Below are 18,987 nucleotides of genomic sequence, written 5' to 3'. Positions count from 1 at the left end.
AAAAATGAAATACTTGATATCTTTTATAATGAACTAAACGATGCTTCTAGGGACCACCTAGATAGTTGTGCTGGTTGTGTTTTCAGGAAATGAACTGCTGAGCAAGCTAAATTGCAATTGAATAATATATTGAGTAATGATAATGATTGGACACTTCCTGAACCAGTTCCTAAGCCAACTTCGAAGAAAAGATGTATTCCATTTTTCAGTCCTGAAGATATGCAAGAGGCAAAGAAATCTATGAAAGAAAAAGGTATTAAAGCTGAAGATGTTAAGAATTACCACCTATTGAAGAGATACATGGTGTTGATAGCCCGACACAGGTAATAGAGGTAAATTCTCTCTATAGATTTGATGAAGGTGATATTCCTCATAATAAGTCTGCTAGTCAATGCTTGGATGAGTTTGATAATTTTATTGTTAAACAAGAAAATTTCAATGCTTATGTTAGTAGACAATTGAAACGCAATGCTTACATGCTTGACTGCTTGGGTGATTACATGAGTAGAACTGTTAGTGATCTTAAGATTATTAGTAAGCATGCTTCCATGGTTGAAACTCAAGTAGAACAAGTAATTAAGGCACATGATGATTTTCTCAATGAGTTGAATAGTGAGAACAATGATAATGTTGTTAGGGTTATGACTAGAGGTGGTAAGATGACCCAGGAACCTTTGTAACCTGAAGGCCACCCTAAGAGAATTGAGCAAGATTCTTAGAGAATTAATACTGATGCACCTAGTCCTCCTAGTAATAAAAAGAAAAGGAAAACTGATAGGACTTTGCATGCTTTTGGTGAATATGTTATAGATACATCTAAAAATCCAAATGACATTTCTATTTATGATGCTGAGACACAATTTGGTGATGAACATGAACCTAGTGATAATGCTAATGATGATGTTCATGTTGATGCTCAACCTAGTAATTATAATGATGTGGAGATTGAACCTGCTGTTGATCTTGATAACCCACAACCTAAGAATAGACGTTATGATAAGAGAGACTTCGTTGCTATGAAGCATGGTAAAGAAAGAGAACCATGGGTTCAGCAATCCCTTGCCCTTTCCTCCTAAACCATCCAAGAAAAAGGATGATGAGGATTTTGAGCGCTTTGTTGAAATGCTTAGACTTGTCTTTTTGCGTATGCGTTTGACTGATATTCTAAAAATGTCCCCTTATGCTAAGTATATGAAAGATATTATTACAAATAAAAGAAAGATACCGGAAGCTGAAATTTCCACTATGCTTTCTAATTATACTTTTAAGGGTGGAGTACCAAAGAAATTAGGAGACCTAGGAATACCAACTATACCATGCTCCATTAAAAGAAACTATGTTAAAACTGCTTTATGTGATTTGGGAGCCGGTGTTAGTGTTATGCCTTTTCTTTATATCGTATACTTGATTTGAATAAGTTGACACCAACTGGAATCTTTGCAAATGGCTGATAAATCAATTTCTATACCCATTGGTATTTGTGAGGATGTGCCTGTCATAGTTGCAAATGTTACTATTTTAATGGACTTTGTTATTCTTGATATTCCCGAGGACGACAATATGTTGATCATCCTTGGTAGACCCTTTTTAAATACTGCATTGCAACAAGGGCAATGACACTTTTCATGTTAATGGTAATGAGCATACGGTACACTTTCAGAAGAAACAACCTCAAGTGAATAGCCTCAATTCTATTGGAAAACTTTCAACTATTGCTATTGGAGGTTTTGAATTCCCTCTTCCTACTGTCAAAAATAAATATGATATTCTTATTGTTGGGGACGTGCATATCCCCTTTGAGGTAACCTAGTGTTATTCGAAAATTCTCCGGTTTCATGTTACTCAAAAGAAGTTTGTTAATAAGACTTGATCAGCCTTGTTAATGGATTCCTTTTGATGGGCATGAGATGGATGAATTTAGAAAACACAACTTTCTGCTTTCTGTTATTTTGAATATATAAAGCAAAATTAGTATTATCCATCTATTTTCTGATTTATCCGTGCAATAAAAATGTCCCAAAAATAAAAGTCCTCCAAATGCCCTGAAAATTTAGTATAATTTTTTATAGAATATTTAAGGATTTTTGGCACTGAGAACACACCAGGGGCTACACCTGTTGACCACAAGGGTGGAGGGCGCGCCCTACCCACCTGGGCGCACCCCCTGCCTTGTTGGTCCCATGTGTCCCCCCCCTCACTTATTCCAGCACCCATCCACTTCGTCTTCCTCCAGAAAAAATCATCCCATTGCTCAAACCCGTGTTCTAGCTCATCTTGCTGTTATTTTTGATCTCCTTGTGCAAAGCTCCATTTGCAAAACTATTTTGGGGGATTGTTCTTCAGTATGTGACTCCTCCAATGGTCCAATTAGTTTTTGTTCTAGTGCTTTATATATTGAAAATTTTTGTTGCTGAGGTGACCTTGTTCTTGAGCTTGCATGTCAAATTTATATGGTCCAAAGTAGTTTTAATGCATGATATAGCCTCTAGACACTTGTAGGAGTAGTTGCTATCAATCTTGTTGAGTTTGGTTCACTTTTTTTTTCAGTCACTGAAAATTTCAGAGAAAAGAAATGATGAAGAGATGGTTGAGAGTCTCTTCAAGCCGGGGTTCAAAGGAAAATGAAAATGAAGAGAAGAAGAAGCCCAAGTACAACCTTCCTCGCAACGCGAAGGTTCGGCCGTGTGAATGGCCAAGCGATGCATTCTTGAGGGCGACCGGAATTTATGAGGATTTCTATTATTTGGCTGAGAATACAGGCATCACCGACTTCCTCCATGATAAGTGTGATCAATATCTCCTACTCACTAATACCTTCGTGCAAAATTTTCACTTTCATGCTAGGAAATCACCACCCACGGTAGAGTTTTATTTATATGATGAGCATAAGGAGATGATGTTTCATGATTTTTGCAAGGTTTGCAAATTACCTTATGAGGGGAGCGTCAATGAACCACGTCCTAGAGGTGTGGAAGATTTTATTGATGAAGTTACCATAGGGGAAGGGAGAGGAGTGTCGGAAGCGAGAGTGGCTAGTTCACATTTTCATGTTTTGCGCTATTACTCATTATTTGCTGGGAGATGTTTGATTGGTTGGGGGAGAGTGGAGGCCTTAGTGCCCCTGACCACGTTATCTTGCGCCATGCTTTACTTTGTGATAGAACTTTTAGTTTGGGCGCTATTGTTGCTTGACGGTTGAATTTAAACCGTTCGAGGGGACCTATATTTGGGGGTATCTATGCTTCACGCCTTGCTAGATGCTTTGAGATACCTATTAGGCACTATGAGGGAGAGGAGATGTTGCTACCCACTAGATACTTAGACTATAACAGTATGGTAGCACATGATTTTATTGGTGATGATAAGGACAAGAGACTCATCTATAACCTGGTATTCAGCCAAAAGACTTGTCAGATTATTACTTTGCCTGCACCTTCTTTGTTCGATATTCATTCAGGCAGGTACCTCATTTTGCCCGAGGACATTTATGCATACTGGGAGCGGACGTGATCCCCAGTTCCTGTGCCCAGAACCATCAGCTGGTCTGCATGAGGAGTCTGTTTATCAGTGGGAGCCACAGGAGCTCGCTAACCAGCGGAACCCTCAGGATCCTCCTCAGTACCCACGAGAGGGCTACTTTGATCCATGGGCACAGATCAACTTAGGCCAAAATCCTAAGCTTGGGGGAGTACGTATCTCCCACCGACATTACATTCATGTTCACACACTCATTCCAGTTGTCGGTGTTCATACTTTTTCATTGTATTATCCATGCTAGATTATTTCTTTTTCTCACTTCTTTCTTGTGTGTTTGAAAAACTTTGAGAAAATCCTAAAAATTAGTTGTGGCTTCTTTTTAGTTTTCCTTCCTTGTTTAGTAGTAATATTAAAGAAAACCCAAAAAGATTTCTCGTTCTTCTTTTGCTTGTTGGGAGCTTTCCCGTGTAAATAGTTTTTCTCGTTCTTGTTTTACTTTATTTAGAAAAACAAAAACTCCAAAAGCACTTCAGCATGCTTCTTTGAAATTCTTTTTCCTTTCTTTGGGTCAAGAGGAGAAGACCACGATGAAAATGATGAGTGGCTCTCATATGCATTATTGTTGATCTAACGAAGAGCCATATTACCTTGTCTTCTCCTTTGATTAAATGCTTGCAGATTCTAGCTTAGTCCAATGCACGTACATGCTCATTATTATTCACACCGTTCGATCGTGTAAGTAAAAGGCAATAATTGCAATATGTGATGAAATGATCGAGATGAGGAAAAGCTGGTATGAACTCGACCTGTTTTGTTCTTGTAAATATGGTTAGTTCATCGATCTTGATTCAGCCCATTATAAATGAAACATGTTTGCAATGACAATTAGAGATTATGGTTACTCATGCCATGCTCAATTATCTAGGAGTTTATAGTGGTTTACCTTGCGTGCCAACATGTAGTATGATAGGATGGTATCCTCCTTTGAATGATTCGAGTGGCTTGACTTGGCACATGTTCATGCATGTAGGTGAAACAAAATCAAGATAGCCTCCATGATATTTATGTTCATGGTGATTTATATCCTACTCATGCTTGCACTCAATGTTGGTTAATCTCAATGCATGTTTATGACTATTGTCTCTCTCTAGTTGGTCACTCCTCAATCTTCTGCAAGCCTTCACTTGTACTAAGCGAGGATACTGCTTGTGCATCCACTTCCATAAACCCAAATTTATTCCATATGAGTCCGTCATACCTACCTATATGCGGTATTTACCTGCCGTTCCAAGTAAATTTGCATGTGCCAAACTCTGAACCTTCAAATAATAATCTGTTTTGTATGCCCGAATCACTCATGTAGTGACTGGGGGTTGTCAGTACCTTCCATGCTAGGTGGGTTATTCTCATGATGAGTGTTGATTCACTTGTCATTCACGAGAAAGTGGGTGGTAATCGGGATGCCCAGTTCCATGCTCGAAATCAAATCAAAATATATTATCAAACAAAACTCCCCCAGGACTGTTGTTGGTATGGATGGTACCCGTTGTTTCGGATCAGCCATGGAGTGTGATTGTTGGTGGAGGGGGAGTAAAAACTTTACCATTCTATTTGGGAACCACCTATAATGTATCTAACATGGAAGATACCGAGATCTCTTGGTTTTTATGTTGACAATGAAAGCATACCGCTCAAAATTATATTCATCTTCGTTTTAAAACTCGAGTTCCGGCACCTCTGCAAATCCCTGCTTCCCTCTGCGAAAGGCCTATCTATTCACTTTTATTGTTGAGTCATCGTCCTCTTATAAAAACACCAGTTAGAGAGAACCACTATCATTTGTACGCTTTGCTATTAATTGATATTGAGTATGATCGTGACTGGATCTCTTTTACCATGAATTACAATGTCTAGTCAGTCCTTGATCTTCAGGGGTGCTCTGCGTTTATGTTTTGCGGTCTCAGAAAGGGCTAGCGAGATACCATTTTGTTATATCATATCATATTGTTTTGAAAAAGTGTTGTCATCCGAGATTTATTATTATTGCTCACTAGTTGATTATGCCATTGATATGAGTAAATGTGAGACCTAAATGTTGTTGCGAATATGGTTAGTTTATAATCTTTGCTGAAAACCTGAATGCTGGCTATACATATTTGCAACAACAATATCAAACAGAGTTTGTAGAAGTTTTTCTTTATCACTTTCAGTTTGTCAACTGAATTGCTTGAGGACAAGCAATGGGTTAAGCTTCAGGGAGTTGATATGTCTCCATCATATCTACTTTTCCAAACTCTTTTGCCCTTGTTTTGGAATCTAATTTGCAAGATTTGAATGGAATTAACCCGGGTTGACGTTGTTTTCAGTAGAATTGCCTTGGTGTTATTTTTGTGCAGAAATAGAAGTTCTCAGAATGACCTGAAAATTTATGGAGAATATTTTTGAAATAAATAAAAAATATTGGCGAAAGAATCAACTAGAGGGGACCCACCACGTGTCCACAAGGGTGGAGGGCGTGCCCCCTCCCCTGGGGCGCGCCCCCTACCTTGTGGGTCCCCCGGACCTCCTCCAACCCTAACTCCAACTCTATATATTCATGTTCAAGGAGAAAAATATCAAAGAGAAGAATTCATCGCGTTTTATGATACGGAGTCGTCGCCGCCGCCTCGTGTTCTTCATCGGGAGGGCTGATATGGAGTCAATTCAGGGCTTCGAAGAGGGGGATCCGTCACCATCATCAACCTTCCTTCGTCTCCAATTTCATGATGCTCACCGCCGTGCGTGAGTAATTCCATCGTAGGCTTGCTGGACGGTGATGGGTTGGATGAGATTTATCATGTAATCGAGTTAGTTTTGTTAGGGTTTGATCCCTAGTATCCACTATGTTCTGAAATTGATGTTGTTATGACTTTGCTATGCTTAATGCTTGTCGCTAGGGCCCGAGGTCCATGAATTCAGATCTGAACCCTTAATGTTTTCATGAATATATATGTGTTCTTTATTCGATCTTGCAAGTTGTAGACACCTATTACGAGTTATGATCCGCATACCCAAAGGTGATAATAATTGGGATTATTTCCGGTGATTACCGTAGTTTGAGGAGTTCATGTATTCACTAAGTGCTAATGCTTTGGTCTGATTCTCTATTAAAAGGAGGCCTTAATATCCCTTAGTTCCCATTAGGACCCCGCTGCCATGGGAGGGTAGGACAAAAGATGTCATGCAAGTTCTTTTTCATAAGCACGTATGACTATATTCGGAATACATGCCTACATTATATTGAGGAAATGGAGCTAGTTCTGTGTCACCCTAGGTTATAATTGTTGCATGATGAATGCCATCCGACATAATTATCCATCACTGATCCATTGCCTACGAGCTATTCACATATTGATCTTTGCTACGTTACTTTTCCGCTGCCACTATTACAATTGTTACAAAACTGCTACTGTTACTTTTGCCACCGTTACCGTTACCTCCATACTACTTTGCTACTAAATACTTTGCTGCAGATATTAAGTCTTTCAGGTGTGGTTGAATTGACAACTTAGCTACTAATACTTGAGAATATTCCTTGGCTCCCCTTGTGTCGAATCAATAAATTTGGGTTGAATACTCTACCCTCGAAAACTGCTGCGATCCCCTATACTTGTGGGTTATCATAGGGATACCGCCAGGCCATGGGAATTAGTGTGTTCAGCCCCTCCCTCTCCCCCACTATATATAGGAGGCAAGGGGGAGGGCTGGGGTGCAGCCCTAGCCCCTCCTCCAAGGAGGGGGCGTGGGCCTAGGGAGGTGTCCTCCCTCCCCAAGGCACATAGGGGGGTGCCTTCCCTCCTTAGGACTCTTCCTCCTCCACCTCTCCTTGGCGCTTATGCCTCTTGGGGCTAGTGCCCCTGGCCCATATAGGCCAAGGCGCACCCCCTATAGCCCATGTGGGCCGCCAGGGCAGGTGGACCCCCTGGTGGACCCTCGTACCCCTTTCGGCACTCCTGGTACAATAGCGCGATAATGCTCGAAACTTTTTCGGCGACCAAAATAGGACTTCCTATATATAAATCTTTACCTCCGGAACATTCCGGAGCTCCTCGTGATGTCCGGGATCTCATTCGAGACTTTGAACAACACTTGGTTACCAATGCACATATCCCAATACTACTCTAGCATCATTGAATGTTCAGTGTGCGGACCCTACGGGTTCGAGAATCATGTAGACATGACCGAGACACCTCTCTGGTCAATAACCAATAGCAGGACCTGGATACCCATATTGTTTCCCACATATTCAACGAAGATCTTTTATCGGTTGAAGCATGATGTCGAGGATTCGGGCAATCCCGTATGCAATTCCCTTTGTCCAGAGATATGTTACTTACCCAAGATTCGATCATCAGTATCTCCATACCTAGTTCAATCTCATTACTGGCACGTCTCTTTACTCCTTCTGTAATACAAGATCCCATGGCTAACTCATTGGCCACATTTCTTGCAAGCTCTTTATGATGTTGTATTACCGAGAGGGCCCAGAGTTATCTCTCTGTCATACGGAGTGACAAATCCCAGTCTCGATCCATGCAACTCAACAAACACCTTTGGAGATACTTGTAGAGCATCTTTATGATCACCTAGTTACAAACTAACGTTTGATAGCATACAAGGCATTTCTCCGATATCCAGGAGTGACATGATCTCATGGTCTAAGGAACTGATACTTGACATGAAGAAAGCTATATCAATAAACTCAAGTGATACGATCAAATGCTAATCTTGCGGTTGGGTCTTGACCATCACATCATTCTCCTAATGGTGTGATCCCGTTATCAAATGACAACTCATGTCTATGGTCAGGAGACCATAACTGTCTTTTGATCAACAAGCTAGTCTAGTAGAGGCTTACTAGGGACACAGTGTAGTTTATGTATTCACACATGTATTTAAGTTTCCGGTCAATACAATTCTAGCATGAATAATAAACATTTATCATGAACATGAAATATGATAATAACCATTTTATTATTGCCTCTAGGGCATATTTCCAACAGTCTCCCACTTGCAGTAGAGTCAATAATCTAGTTCACATTGCTATGTGATTAACACCGAATGAGATCCGGGATTTGATCATGTTTTGCTTGTGAGAGAGGTTTTAGTCAACAAGTATGCATCATTCAGATCCGTGTGTACTTTGCAAATCTCTACGTCATACTGTAGATGCTGCTACCATGCTCCACTTCGAGCTATTCCAAATGATTGCTCCACTATACGTATCCGGCTTTTGACTCAGAGTCATCCGGATCAGTATCAAAGCTTGCATCGACGTAACCCTTTACGACGAACACTTTATCACCTCCATAACCGAGAAACATTTCCTTAGTCCACTTTAGGTACCTAAGGATATTCTTGACCGCTGTGCAGTGATCTACTCGTGGATCACTTTGGTACCTCCCTGCCAGATTTATGGCAAGGCACACATTAGGTCTGGTACACAACATGGCATACATTATAGAGCCTATGGCCGAGGCATAGGGGGAGAATTTCATCCTTTCTCTTTCTTATGTCGTGGTCGGGATTTGAGTCTTACTCAACTTCACACCTTGCAACACAAGCAATAACTCTTTCTTTGTCTGGTCCATTTTGAACTTCTTCAAAATCTTGTCAAGGTATGTGCTTTGTGAAAGTCCTATTGGGCATCATGATCTATCTATATAGTTTTTAATGCCTATTATGTAAGCAGCTTCACCCGGGTCTTTCATAGAAAACTCTGTTCAAATAACCCTTTATGCTTTCCATATATTCTATGTCATTTCCAATCAATAACATGTCTTATGGGCAATATGACTAAAACTCCGTTCTCCGGAACAATGGAACGAGCTACTGACTTATTGGAAATAATACATACCGATCTATGCGGTCCAATGAGTATTGATGCTCGTGGTGGGTATCGTTATTTTCTCACCTTCACACATGATTTGAGAAGATATGGTTATATCTACTTAATGAAGCATAAGTCTGAAACATTTGAAAAGTTAAAAGAATTTCAGAGTGAAGTGGAAAATCGTCGTAACAAGAAAATAAACTTTCTATGATCTGATCGTGGAGGAGAATATTTGAGTTATGAGTTTGGTCTTCATTTGAAACAACATGGGATAGTTTCACAATTAACGCCACCTGGAACACCACAGCGAAATGGTGTGTTCGAATGTCGTAACCGTACTTTATTAGATATGGTGCGATCTATGATGTCTCTTACTGATTTACCGCTATCGTTTTGGGGTTATGCTCTAGAGACGGTTGCATTCACTTTAAATAGGGCACCATCAAAATCCGTTGAGACGATGCCTTATGAACTGTGGTTTGGTAAGAAACCAAAGTTGTCGTTTCTTAAAGTTTGGGGTTGCGATGCTTATGTGAAAAACTTCAACCGGATAAGCTCGAACCCAAATCGGAGAAGTGTGTCTTCATAGGATACCCAAAGGAAATTGTTGGGTACACCTTCTATCACAGATCCGAAGGCAAAATCTTTGTTGCTAAGAATGGATCCTTTCTAGAGAAGGAGTTTCTCTCGAAAGAAGTGAGTGGGAGGAAAGTAGAACTTGATGAGGTAACTGTACCTTCTCCCTTATTAGAAAGTAGTTCATCACAGAAATCAGTTCCAGTGATTCCAACACCAACTAGTGAGGAAGATAATGATGATGATCATGAAGCTTCAGATCAAGTTGCTATCGAACTTCGTAGGTCTTCCAAAGTAAGATCCGCACCAGAGTGGTACAGTAATCCTATTCTGGAAGTCATGTTACTAGACCATGATGAACCTACGAACTACGAGGAAGCGATGATGAGCCCAGATTCCACAAAATGGCTTGAGGCCATGAAATCTGAGATGGGATCCATGTATGAGAACAAAGTGTGGAATTTGGTGGATTTGTCCGATGATCTGCAAGCCATAGAAAATAAATGGATCTTTAAGAAGAAGACCGACGCAGACGGTAATGTTACTGTTTACAAAGCTCGACTTGTTGCGAAAGGTTTTCGACAAGTTCAAGGAGTTAACTACGATGAAACTTTCTCACCCGTAGCGATGCTTAAGTCTGTCCGAATCATGTTAGCAATTGTTGCATTTTATGATTATGAAATTTTGCAAATGGATGTCAAAACTGCATTCCTGAATGGATTTCTAGAAGAAGAGTTGTATATGATGCAACGGGAAGGTTTTGTTGATCCAAAGGGAGCTAACAAAGTGTGCAAGCTCTAGCGATCCATTTGTGGACTGGTGCAAGCCTCTCGGAGTTGGAATAAACGCTTTGATAGTATGATCAAAGCATATGGGTTTATACAGACTTTTGGAGAAGCCTGTATTTACAAGAAAGTGAGTGGGAGCTCTATAGCATTTCTAATCTTATATGTAGATGACATATTGTTGATTGGAAATGATATAGAATTTATGGATAGCATAAAGGGATACCTAAATAAGAGTTTTTCTATGAAAGACCTCGAAGAAGCTGCTTACATATTGGGCATCAAGATCTATAGAGATAGATCGAGACGCTTAATTGGACTTTCACAAAGCACATACCTTGATAAAGTTTTGAAGAAGTTCAAAATGGACCAGTCAAAGAAAGGGTTCTTGCCTGTGTTACAAGGTGTGAAATTGAGTCAGACTCAAAGCCCGGCCACCGCAGATGATAGAGAAAAAATGAAAGTCATTCCCTATGCTTCAGCCATAGGTTCTATCATGTATGCAATGCTGTGTACCAGACCTGATGTATGTCTTGCTATAAGCATAGCAGGGAGGTAGCAAAGTAATACCGGAGTGGAGCACTGGACAACGGTCAAGAACATCCTGAAATACCTGAAAAGGACTAAGGATATGTTTCTCGTTTATGGAGGTGAAAAAGAGCTCGTCATAAACGGTTACGTTGATGCAAGCTTTGACACTGATCCGGAGGACTCTAAGTCACAAACCGGATACGTATTTTTATTGAATGGAGGAGCTATCAGTTGGTGCAGTTCCAAGCAGAGCGTCGTGGCGGGATCTACGTGTGAAGCGGAGTACATTGCTGCTTCGGAAGCAACAAATGAAGGAGTTTGGATGAAGGAGTTCATATCCGATCTAGGTATCATACCTAGTGCATCAGGTCCAATGAAAATCTTTTGTGACAATACTGGTGCAATTGCCTTGGCAAAGGAATCCAGATTTTACAAGAGAACCAAGCACATCAAGAGACGCTTCAATTCCATCCGTCATCAAGTGTCGGAGGGGGACATAGAGATTTTCAAGATACACACAGATCTGAATGTTGCAGACCCGTTGACTAAGCCTCTTGCACGAGCAAAACATGATCAGCACCAAAGCTCCATGTGTGTTAAAATCATTACTATGTAAGCTAGATTATTGACTCTAGTGCAAGTGGGAGACTGAAGGAAATATGCCCTAGAGGCAATAATAAAGTTATTATTTATTTCCTTAATTCATGATAAATGTTTATTATTCATGCTAGAATTGTATTAACCAGAAACTTAGTACATGTGTGAATACATAGACAAAACCTATAGTCCCTAGTATGCCTCTACTTGACTAGCTCGTTAATCAAAGATGGTTATGTTTCCTAACCATAGACATGTGTTGTCATTTGATGAACGAGATCACATCATTAGGAGAATGATGTGATGGACATGACCCATCCGTTAGCTTAACATTATGATCGTGTTAGTTTCATTGCTACTGCTTTCTTCATGACTTATACAAGTTCCTCAGACTATGAGATTATGCAACTCCTGAATACCGAAGGAACACTTTGTGAGCTATCAAACATCACAACGTAAATGGGTGATTGTAAAGGTGCTCTACAGGTGTCTCCAAAGATGTTCGTTGGGTTGGCATAGATCGAGATTAGGATTTGTCACTCCGTGTTTCGGAGAGGTATCTCTGGGCCCTCTCGGTAATACTCATCACTATAAGCCTTACAAGCATTGTGACTAATAAGTTAGTTACGGGATGAAGTATTACGGAACGAGTAAAGAGACTTGTCGGTAATGAGATTGAACTTGGTATTGAGATACCGACGATCGAATCTCGGGCTAGTAACATACCGATGACAAAGGGAACAACGTATGTTGTTACGCGGTTTGACCGATAAAGATCTTCTTAGAATATGTAGGAACCAATATGAGCATCCAGGTTCCGCTATTGGTTATTGACCGGAGACGTGTCTCGGTCATGTCTACATAGTTCTCGAACCCGTAGGGTCCGCACGCTTAACGTTCGGTGACGATCGGTATTATGAGTTTATGTGTTTTGATGTACCGAAGGTAGTTTGGAGTCCCGAATATGATCACGGACATGACAAGGAGTCTCGAAATGGTTGAGACATAAAGATCGATATATTGGAAGACTATGTTTGGACATCGAAATGGTTCCGGGTGAGTTCGGGCATTTACCGGAGTACTGGGGGTTACCGGAACCCCCCGGGGAGTGTATGGGCCTTATTGGGCCTTAGTGGGAGAGAAGAGGAGGCGGCCAGGTGGAGGGCGCCCCCCCAAGCCCAATCCGAATTGGGTGGGGGGCCGCCCCCCCTTTCCTTCCCTCTCTCTCCTCCTTCCTTCCTCTCCTACTCCAACTAGGGAAGGGGGAATCCTACTCCCACCGGGAGTAGGACTTCCCCCTTGGGCGCGCCATGAGAGGGCCGGCCCTCCCCCTCCTCCACTACTTTATATAAGGGGGAGGGCGGCACCCCATAGACACACAAGTTGATTATTTAGCCGTGTTCGTGCCACCCTCCACAGTTTTCCACCTCGGTCATATCGTTGCAGTGCTTAGGCGAAGCCCTGCGCCGCTAGCTTCATCATCACCGTCATGACGCCGTCGTGCTTAAAAAACTCTCCGTCGACCTCAGCTGGATCTAGAGTTCATGGGACGTCTCCGAGCTGAACGTGTGCAGATCGCGGAGGTGCCGTACTTTCGGTGCTAGGATCGGTCGGATCGTGAAGACGTACGACTACATCAACCGCGTTGTCATAACGCTTCCGCTTTCGGTCTACGAGGGTACGTGGACAACACTCTCCCCTCTTGTTGCTATGCATCTCCCAGATAGATCTTGCGTGATCGTAGGATTTTTTTTTGAAATTACCGCGTTCCCCAACAGATTTGTGAGCAGTTTTGTTTGTTCTTGAGGACAGAGGAGAAGTCTCTTATAAGTAATAATGTGAAGTTGGTTTTCATTCAATGTTTTGATGATGTGTTATGTTGTTCTTCCTCTAGTGGCGTCGTGTGAACATCGACTACATGACACATTACCATACTTGGGCCTAGGGGAAGGCATTGTGGAATTAGTAAGTAGATGATGGGTTGCTAGAGTGATAGAAGCTAAACCCTAGTTTATGTGCTATTCCATAAGGGGCTAATTTGGATCCATATGTTTCATGCTATGGTTAGATTTATCTTAATTCTTCTTTCGTAGTTGCGGATGCTTGCAAGAGGGGGTAATCATAAGTAGGTTGCTTTTTCAAGTAGGAACAACACCTTAGCATCGGTCCACCCACATAACAACTTATCAAAGTAGTGAATGTGAGTCAATAAATCACGATGAAAGTGACTAGACAAAATTCTCATGTGTCCTCAAGAACGTTTTGCTCATTATAAGTACTTTCGGTTTGTCCTTTGTAATAAAAATGATTGGGCCACCTTGCTGCACCTTGTTACTTTGATTACTTATTACTTGCTACGAATTATCTTGCTATCAAACTATGTGTCACAATTATCTTACAACACTTGTAGAGAATACCTTGCTGAAAATCGCTTATTGATTCCTTATGCACCTCGTTGGGTTCGACACTCTTACTTATCGAAAGGACTACGATTGATCTCATATACTTGTGGGTCATCACTTCTCCTCTCTTCTTATTCACCGACGCGGTGCCGGATGGAGAAGAAGTGGCGGATCTAGGCCTTGACATCTTCGATAGTTCTGTGGGGTGTGAGAGCTAGCTTGATGATTCAATTTCTTGTTCCCACTACATCAATCTCGGCCAAGGAAGCTACATATTAACAATATAATTGCTTTCGTCGTGCCATTTTTAACCTCCAAGTAAGGCACATGTTCCCTTGCCCGTCGTTGGCAAGGTTTGTGTTTGGAAATGACGGCCATGAAGTCTCCAACGAAGTTGCTATGCCTGTTAGGACTCAATTGCATTCCTTTTGTGGATTGGGGTCCTAGATAAAAGATGGGAGGACCATATTGTAATTTTTTGTTTCTTTTTAGGTCATCTATTCAGTGTTGTACTCCCTCTGTTTTATAATGTAGTGCATCTTTTTTTTAAAAAGCCAAACTTCGTAAACTTTGACCAAGCTTACGGAGAAAACTATTTATATATGTAATAACAAATATATATATATATATATAATATAATATAAAACTACATCTTATGATATATGTTTTTCTTCGAGAAACTTTATGATATATGTTGGACATTCTAGATGTAAATCTTTCTCTCCATAACTTGATCAAAGTTTGTGAAGATTGACTTTTTAGAAGATCTCTATGCACAACATTATGGAATAGAGGGAGTAATAATTTTGATATGAAATGTCAGGGACCTTTGGATCCTTACCCTTATTACAGGGGGAAAAAATGTTGGATTGCTCTATGTTGCCTGCTGCATGCTTTACAAAAAGAATGTTAGACGTCACAGTGTGATGTAAATTCCGCAAAATTCATATACGGATGAACGTGTCCCAACAAATTGCACACCCGCAAAAAAAAATGCAAATTGCAGATTTTCCCTCTTACTATTAGTAGTACTTGGATTATGGACTCAATTACATTCCTGTTTTGTGGATTGGGTAGTACTCCTAGCTTTGGATTATGCACGCCTCTAGCCCTCTGGCCATGTCCAGTACTCCAGTACAGTCACTAATCCACTGAACCCACGCTATCACCGCCATAATTACCGTAGTAGTACTGTATACTCCGGAGACAAATGCGGGGGACCCCAAGCCTATCATAAATCCTCTCTCCCCACCATAAATCTGCCCCCGCCGCGCCCCCTCTCCCCGCTACGCGTCCCCCGCGAAACTCCCACTCCGCTCGCTCTCCCTCTGAGCTGTGGCATAGCTGTCTTCCTCTCCCCACTTCCACTTCCCTCGTCCTCGCTCCTCCTCCGTCCATCCACAACTCAATTGCTGCCAAATCTTAGCGCTGCACCCACCGCCTCCGTTTGGTTCCCTGGATTCTTCTCCGCGCCCGCGAGAAATCTGGGTGATGAGATGATGAGGACGGCGGCGGTGCTGTTCCTCTGCTTTTTCGCCTTCGCCGGCAGCGGCTGGGGCGGAGCGCGGGTCGCGGCCGTATGGGCGGAGGGGGTCAGACAGACGGCGGCGGTGGTGGTGGACCCTGCCTGGCGCTTCCCTAGCCCGCGGCTGCGGGACGCGTACGTCGCGCTGCAGACATGGAAGCAGCAGGCCATCTTCTCCGACCCCAAGAACCTCACCGGCGACTGGGTGGGTCCCGCGGTCTGCGGCTACACCGGCGTGTTCTGCGCGCCTGCTCCGTCGTCGGGCGAGCTCGCCGTCGCCGGCATCGACCTCAACCACGGCGACATCGCGGGCTACCTCCCGTCGGAGCTCGGCCTCCTCTGCGACCTCGCGCTGCTCCACCTCAACTCCAACCGCTTCTGCGGCCTCGTGCCCGACACCTTCCGCCGGCTCGTCCTCCTCCACGAGCTCGACCTCAGCAACAACCGCTTCGTGGGCGCGTTCCCGACCGTCGTGCTCGACCTCCCGTCCCTCAGGTTCCTCGACCTCCGCTTCAACGACTTCGAGGGCGGCGTGCCGCGGGAGCTCTTCGACCGCCCGTTCGACGCCATCTTCCTCAACCACAATCGCCTCCGCTTCCAGCTCCCCGACAACTTCGGCAATTCGCCCGTGTCCGTCATCGTCCTCGCCAACAACCACTTCGGCGGCTGCCTCCCGGCGAGCCTCGGCAACATGTCCGACACGCTCAACGAGATCCTCCTCATCAACAACGGCCTCACCTCGTGCCTCCCGGCGGAGGTCGGGATGCTCCGGGAGGTGACGGTGTTCGACGTCAGCTTCAACGCCCTCGCAGGGCCGCTGCCGCCGGAGGTGGCCGGGATGCAAAAGGTGGAGCAGCTCGACATCGCGCACAACCTGCTGTCGGGGACCGTGCCGGAGGCCGTGTGCGACCTCCCACGGCTCAAGAACTTCACCTTCTCCTACAACTTCTTCACCGGCGAGCCGCCGTCCTGCGCGCGCGTCGTGCCTGCCGACGGCGACCGCCGGAACTGCCTCCCCAACCGCCCCGCCCAGCGCATGCCGCAGCAGTGCGCCGCTTTCTATGCCCGCCCGCCCGTCGACTGCGCAGCTTTCCAGTGCAAGCCGTTTGTCCCACCTCGGCCACCCCCACCGCCAGCATACCCCGGCCCGTTGCCGCCAGTGTACCCCATGCCATACGCGTCGCCGCCGCCGCCTCCACGTTACCGATGATTCTTTGACAACAGAAGCATTGCCAGTTTCACTTTCCCTTGCCGCACCCCTTGCCGCCGGTGTGGAAGAGCCAGCGGAGCTCGCCGTCACAAAAGTACGTGGTCATTGTTGTTCGTGGATTACCAGTTCTTGATTGATAGCTACCGGCGTAAAGAAGAACGTGGTGCATATATCCTTTTCTTGTTTTTTTGCATTGGTTGGTGTCTGTTTTCCGCATCGTCGTCTTCGATCATCCGTTTGCGCGGTGGCGATGGCGAAAAGGATTGGAGCATGGTGATAGGGAAATTTGAAAGGTGGGAACAAATTGGGCTTGGATTGACGGCTAATTGGGTTGTGAATAATAAACTGGCTGAGAGAGACAGGTTAAGCTGAGATTGAGAAATCCATGGAAAAGTTGTGATGCGGGATGTATAGAATGATACTTTTAGTTCGGTAAAGCTCTAGTTGAGGGTCAGAGATAAGTTTCTACATCAAGAGATTTGTCCTACTGAATTCCTCTTGTGTCACAGCTGCTTACTGTTATTCGATTATTATTATTAAGATGCTTAGTTGGGCTTCTTGGAGAATGTTGTCTCCTAACTGTTACTCTGCTCTTACAAATTTTGTACTATGACACTATAAATCTATCTATACTGTCCTATACTGTTATCTCGATGTATCCCATGATGTGCTTGTTAATTTAGCCGAGCCTAGATTATCTTTTGATGCATCCCATGGTGTGCTTCTTAATTTACCCGAGCCTGGACGATGTGAGATAGTAGACATGATCTCAGAAAATATGGCGGCTAGCTAAACGGGTGCCAAAATTGTGTAGAATGAAACAGAATGGCTGCCAAAATTGTGTATCTGACTGGGACAAAGGTTTGCGTCGCCTAACTAAACGGTTGGCAGAACTATGTCCATGTGGGCAAGGCATGAGGTAAGAAACTTTGGCGGCTAACAAAACGGCTGCCTAAAATCGCGTGTAAAATGAAGAGAAGAAGAGAAGGATGTCTGACTGCCCAAAACCTGAAAATGGCATTGGTCTCGTTTTGCCAGGTTCCAATTTTCGTTCTCACTGACGACCCATTTGCCCTTCGCTTCCGGTGCAAGATACGACCGTTGTGCCGCTTTTTTGGCGGTTAAGCGTGCTACCAGTTCCAGCTTTTACAGGCCCTTTCTGCTCCGGGATTAAACTAGTCACTAGTGGTTATGCCATTTTGCAGTGGGGTTTTGGTCTCTGACAAGAATGATCACTGTACCCCTTGCTATTGACAAACAAAGAAGCTGCTACTGGAGCGGGGTCGAACTCTGTTGGACTAAAGAAATTGGGTCCAAGGTCGACCAGTGCGGGGTCGAACTCTGTTGGACTAAAGAAATTGGGTCCAAGGTCGACCAGTGGGCAAGAAACTGACAAATTACTGTATAATACTATGACTGAAGAATTTCATTGGGATTATGTATGGATTTTCTTTTGTCATGATACATTGGCTGTTTAATTGGTAGACTATATTTCTCCAGAAATGTTTCTACGGGGTATTGTGACCCGTTACAAAATAATTTACCTTATAAACTTTGGAAAGAGTATAAGGGCATCTCCAACACCGATCCCCAAACCTCCCACAAGCGTCCGGACGTCGCAAGTCATCCAACGGTGCTCGTATTTGTCCGCAAGTCATCTCGGAAATTAGAAGCAAACTAGGAGGCTTTGCAGAGTCCAGCCACGTAGGACATTGACACTCCCGGCCCATCCAAAATTGAGGCAGAGCCGACGCCTTTGGAGCTATCCGTACCTTTTTTTTGCGGCAAAACGCCATTTCTCAACACTCTCCTCTACCATCCCACCACTCTCCACCCCAATTCCCGCCCTTTTTTACCGCCGCCGCCGCACGGACCCGTATGAAAAGCTGGCGAAGGTCGCCGCCCGAAAGATCAACTTGGCGACACGACAAGACTGTCACGTCAGATAGAAGGCAAAGGAGATGACACCACTCAAAAAGAAGGGCAGCGACAGTGGTGGCAGACGTGTAGGA

General features: G+C 43.6%; 1 protein-coding gene across 1 annotated transcript; it reads left to right on the top strand.

The window, feature by feature from the left end:
- Positions 1–15,509: 15,509 nt before the first annotated feature.
- Positions 15,510–17,633, top strand: LOC119328727 (leucine-rich repeat extensin-like protein 4). Its single transcript, XM_037601703.1, has one exon. It carries the CDS (start codon positions 15,737–15,739, stop codon positions 16,973–16,975), a length of 1,239 nt encoding a protein of 412 aa, XP_037457600.1. The 5' UTR covers positions 15,510–15,736; the 3' UTR covers positions 16,976–17,633.
- The last annotated feature ends 1,354 nt before the right edge of the window (positions 17,634–18,987 follow it).

Source organism: Triticum dicoccoides, chromosome 1B (assembly GCF_002162155.2).
Source record: "Triticum dicoccoides isolate Atlit2015 ecotype Zavitan chromosome 1B, WEW_v2.0, whole genome shotgun sequence".
Taxonomy (NCBI): Eukaryota; Viridiplantae; Streptophyta; class Magnoliopsida; order Poales; family Poaceae; genus Triticum; species Triticum dicoccoides.
This window is presented reverse-complemented; position numbering and strand designations above follow the sequence as displayed.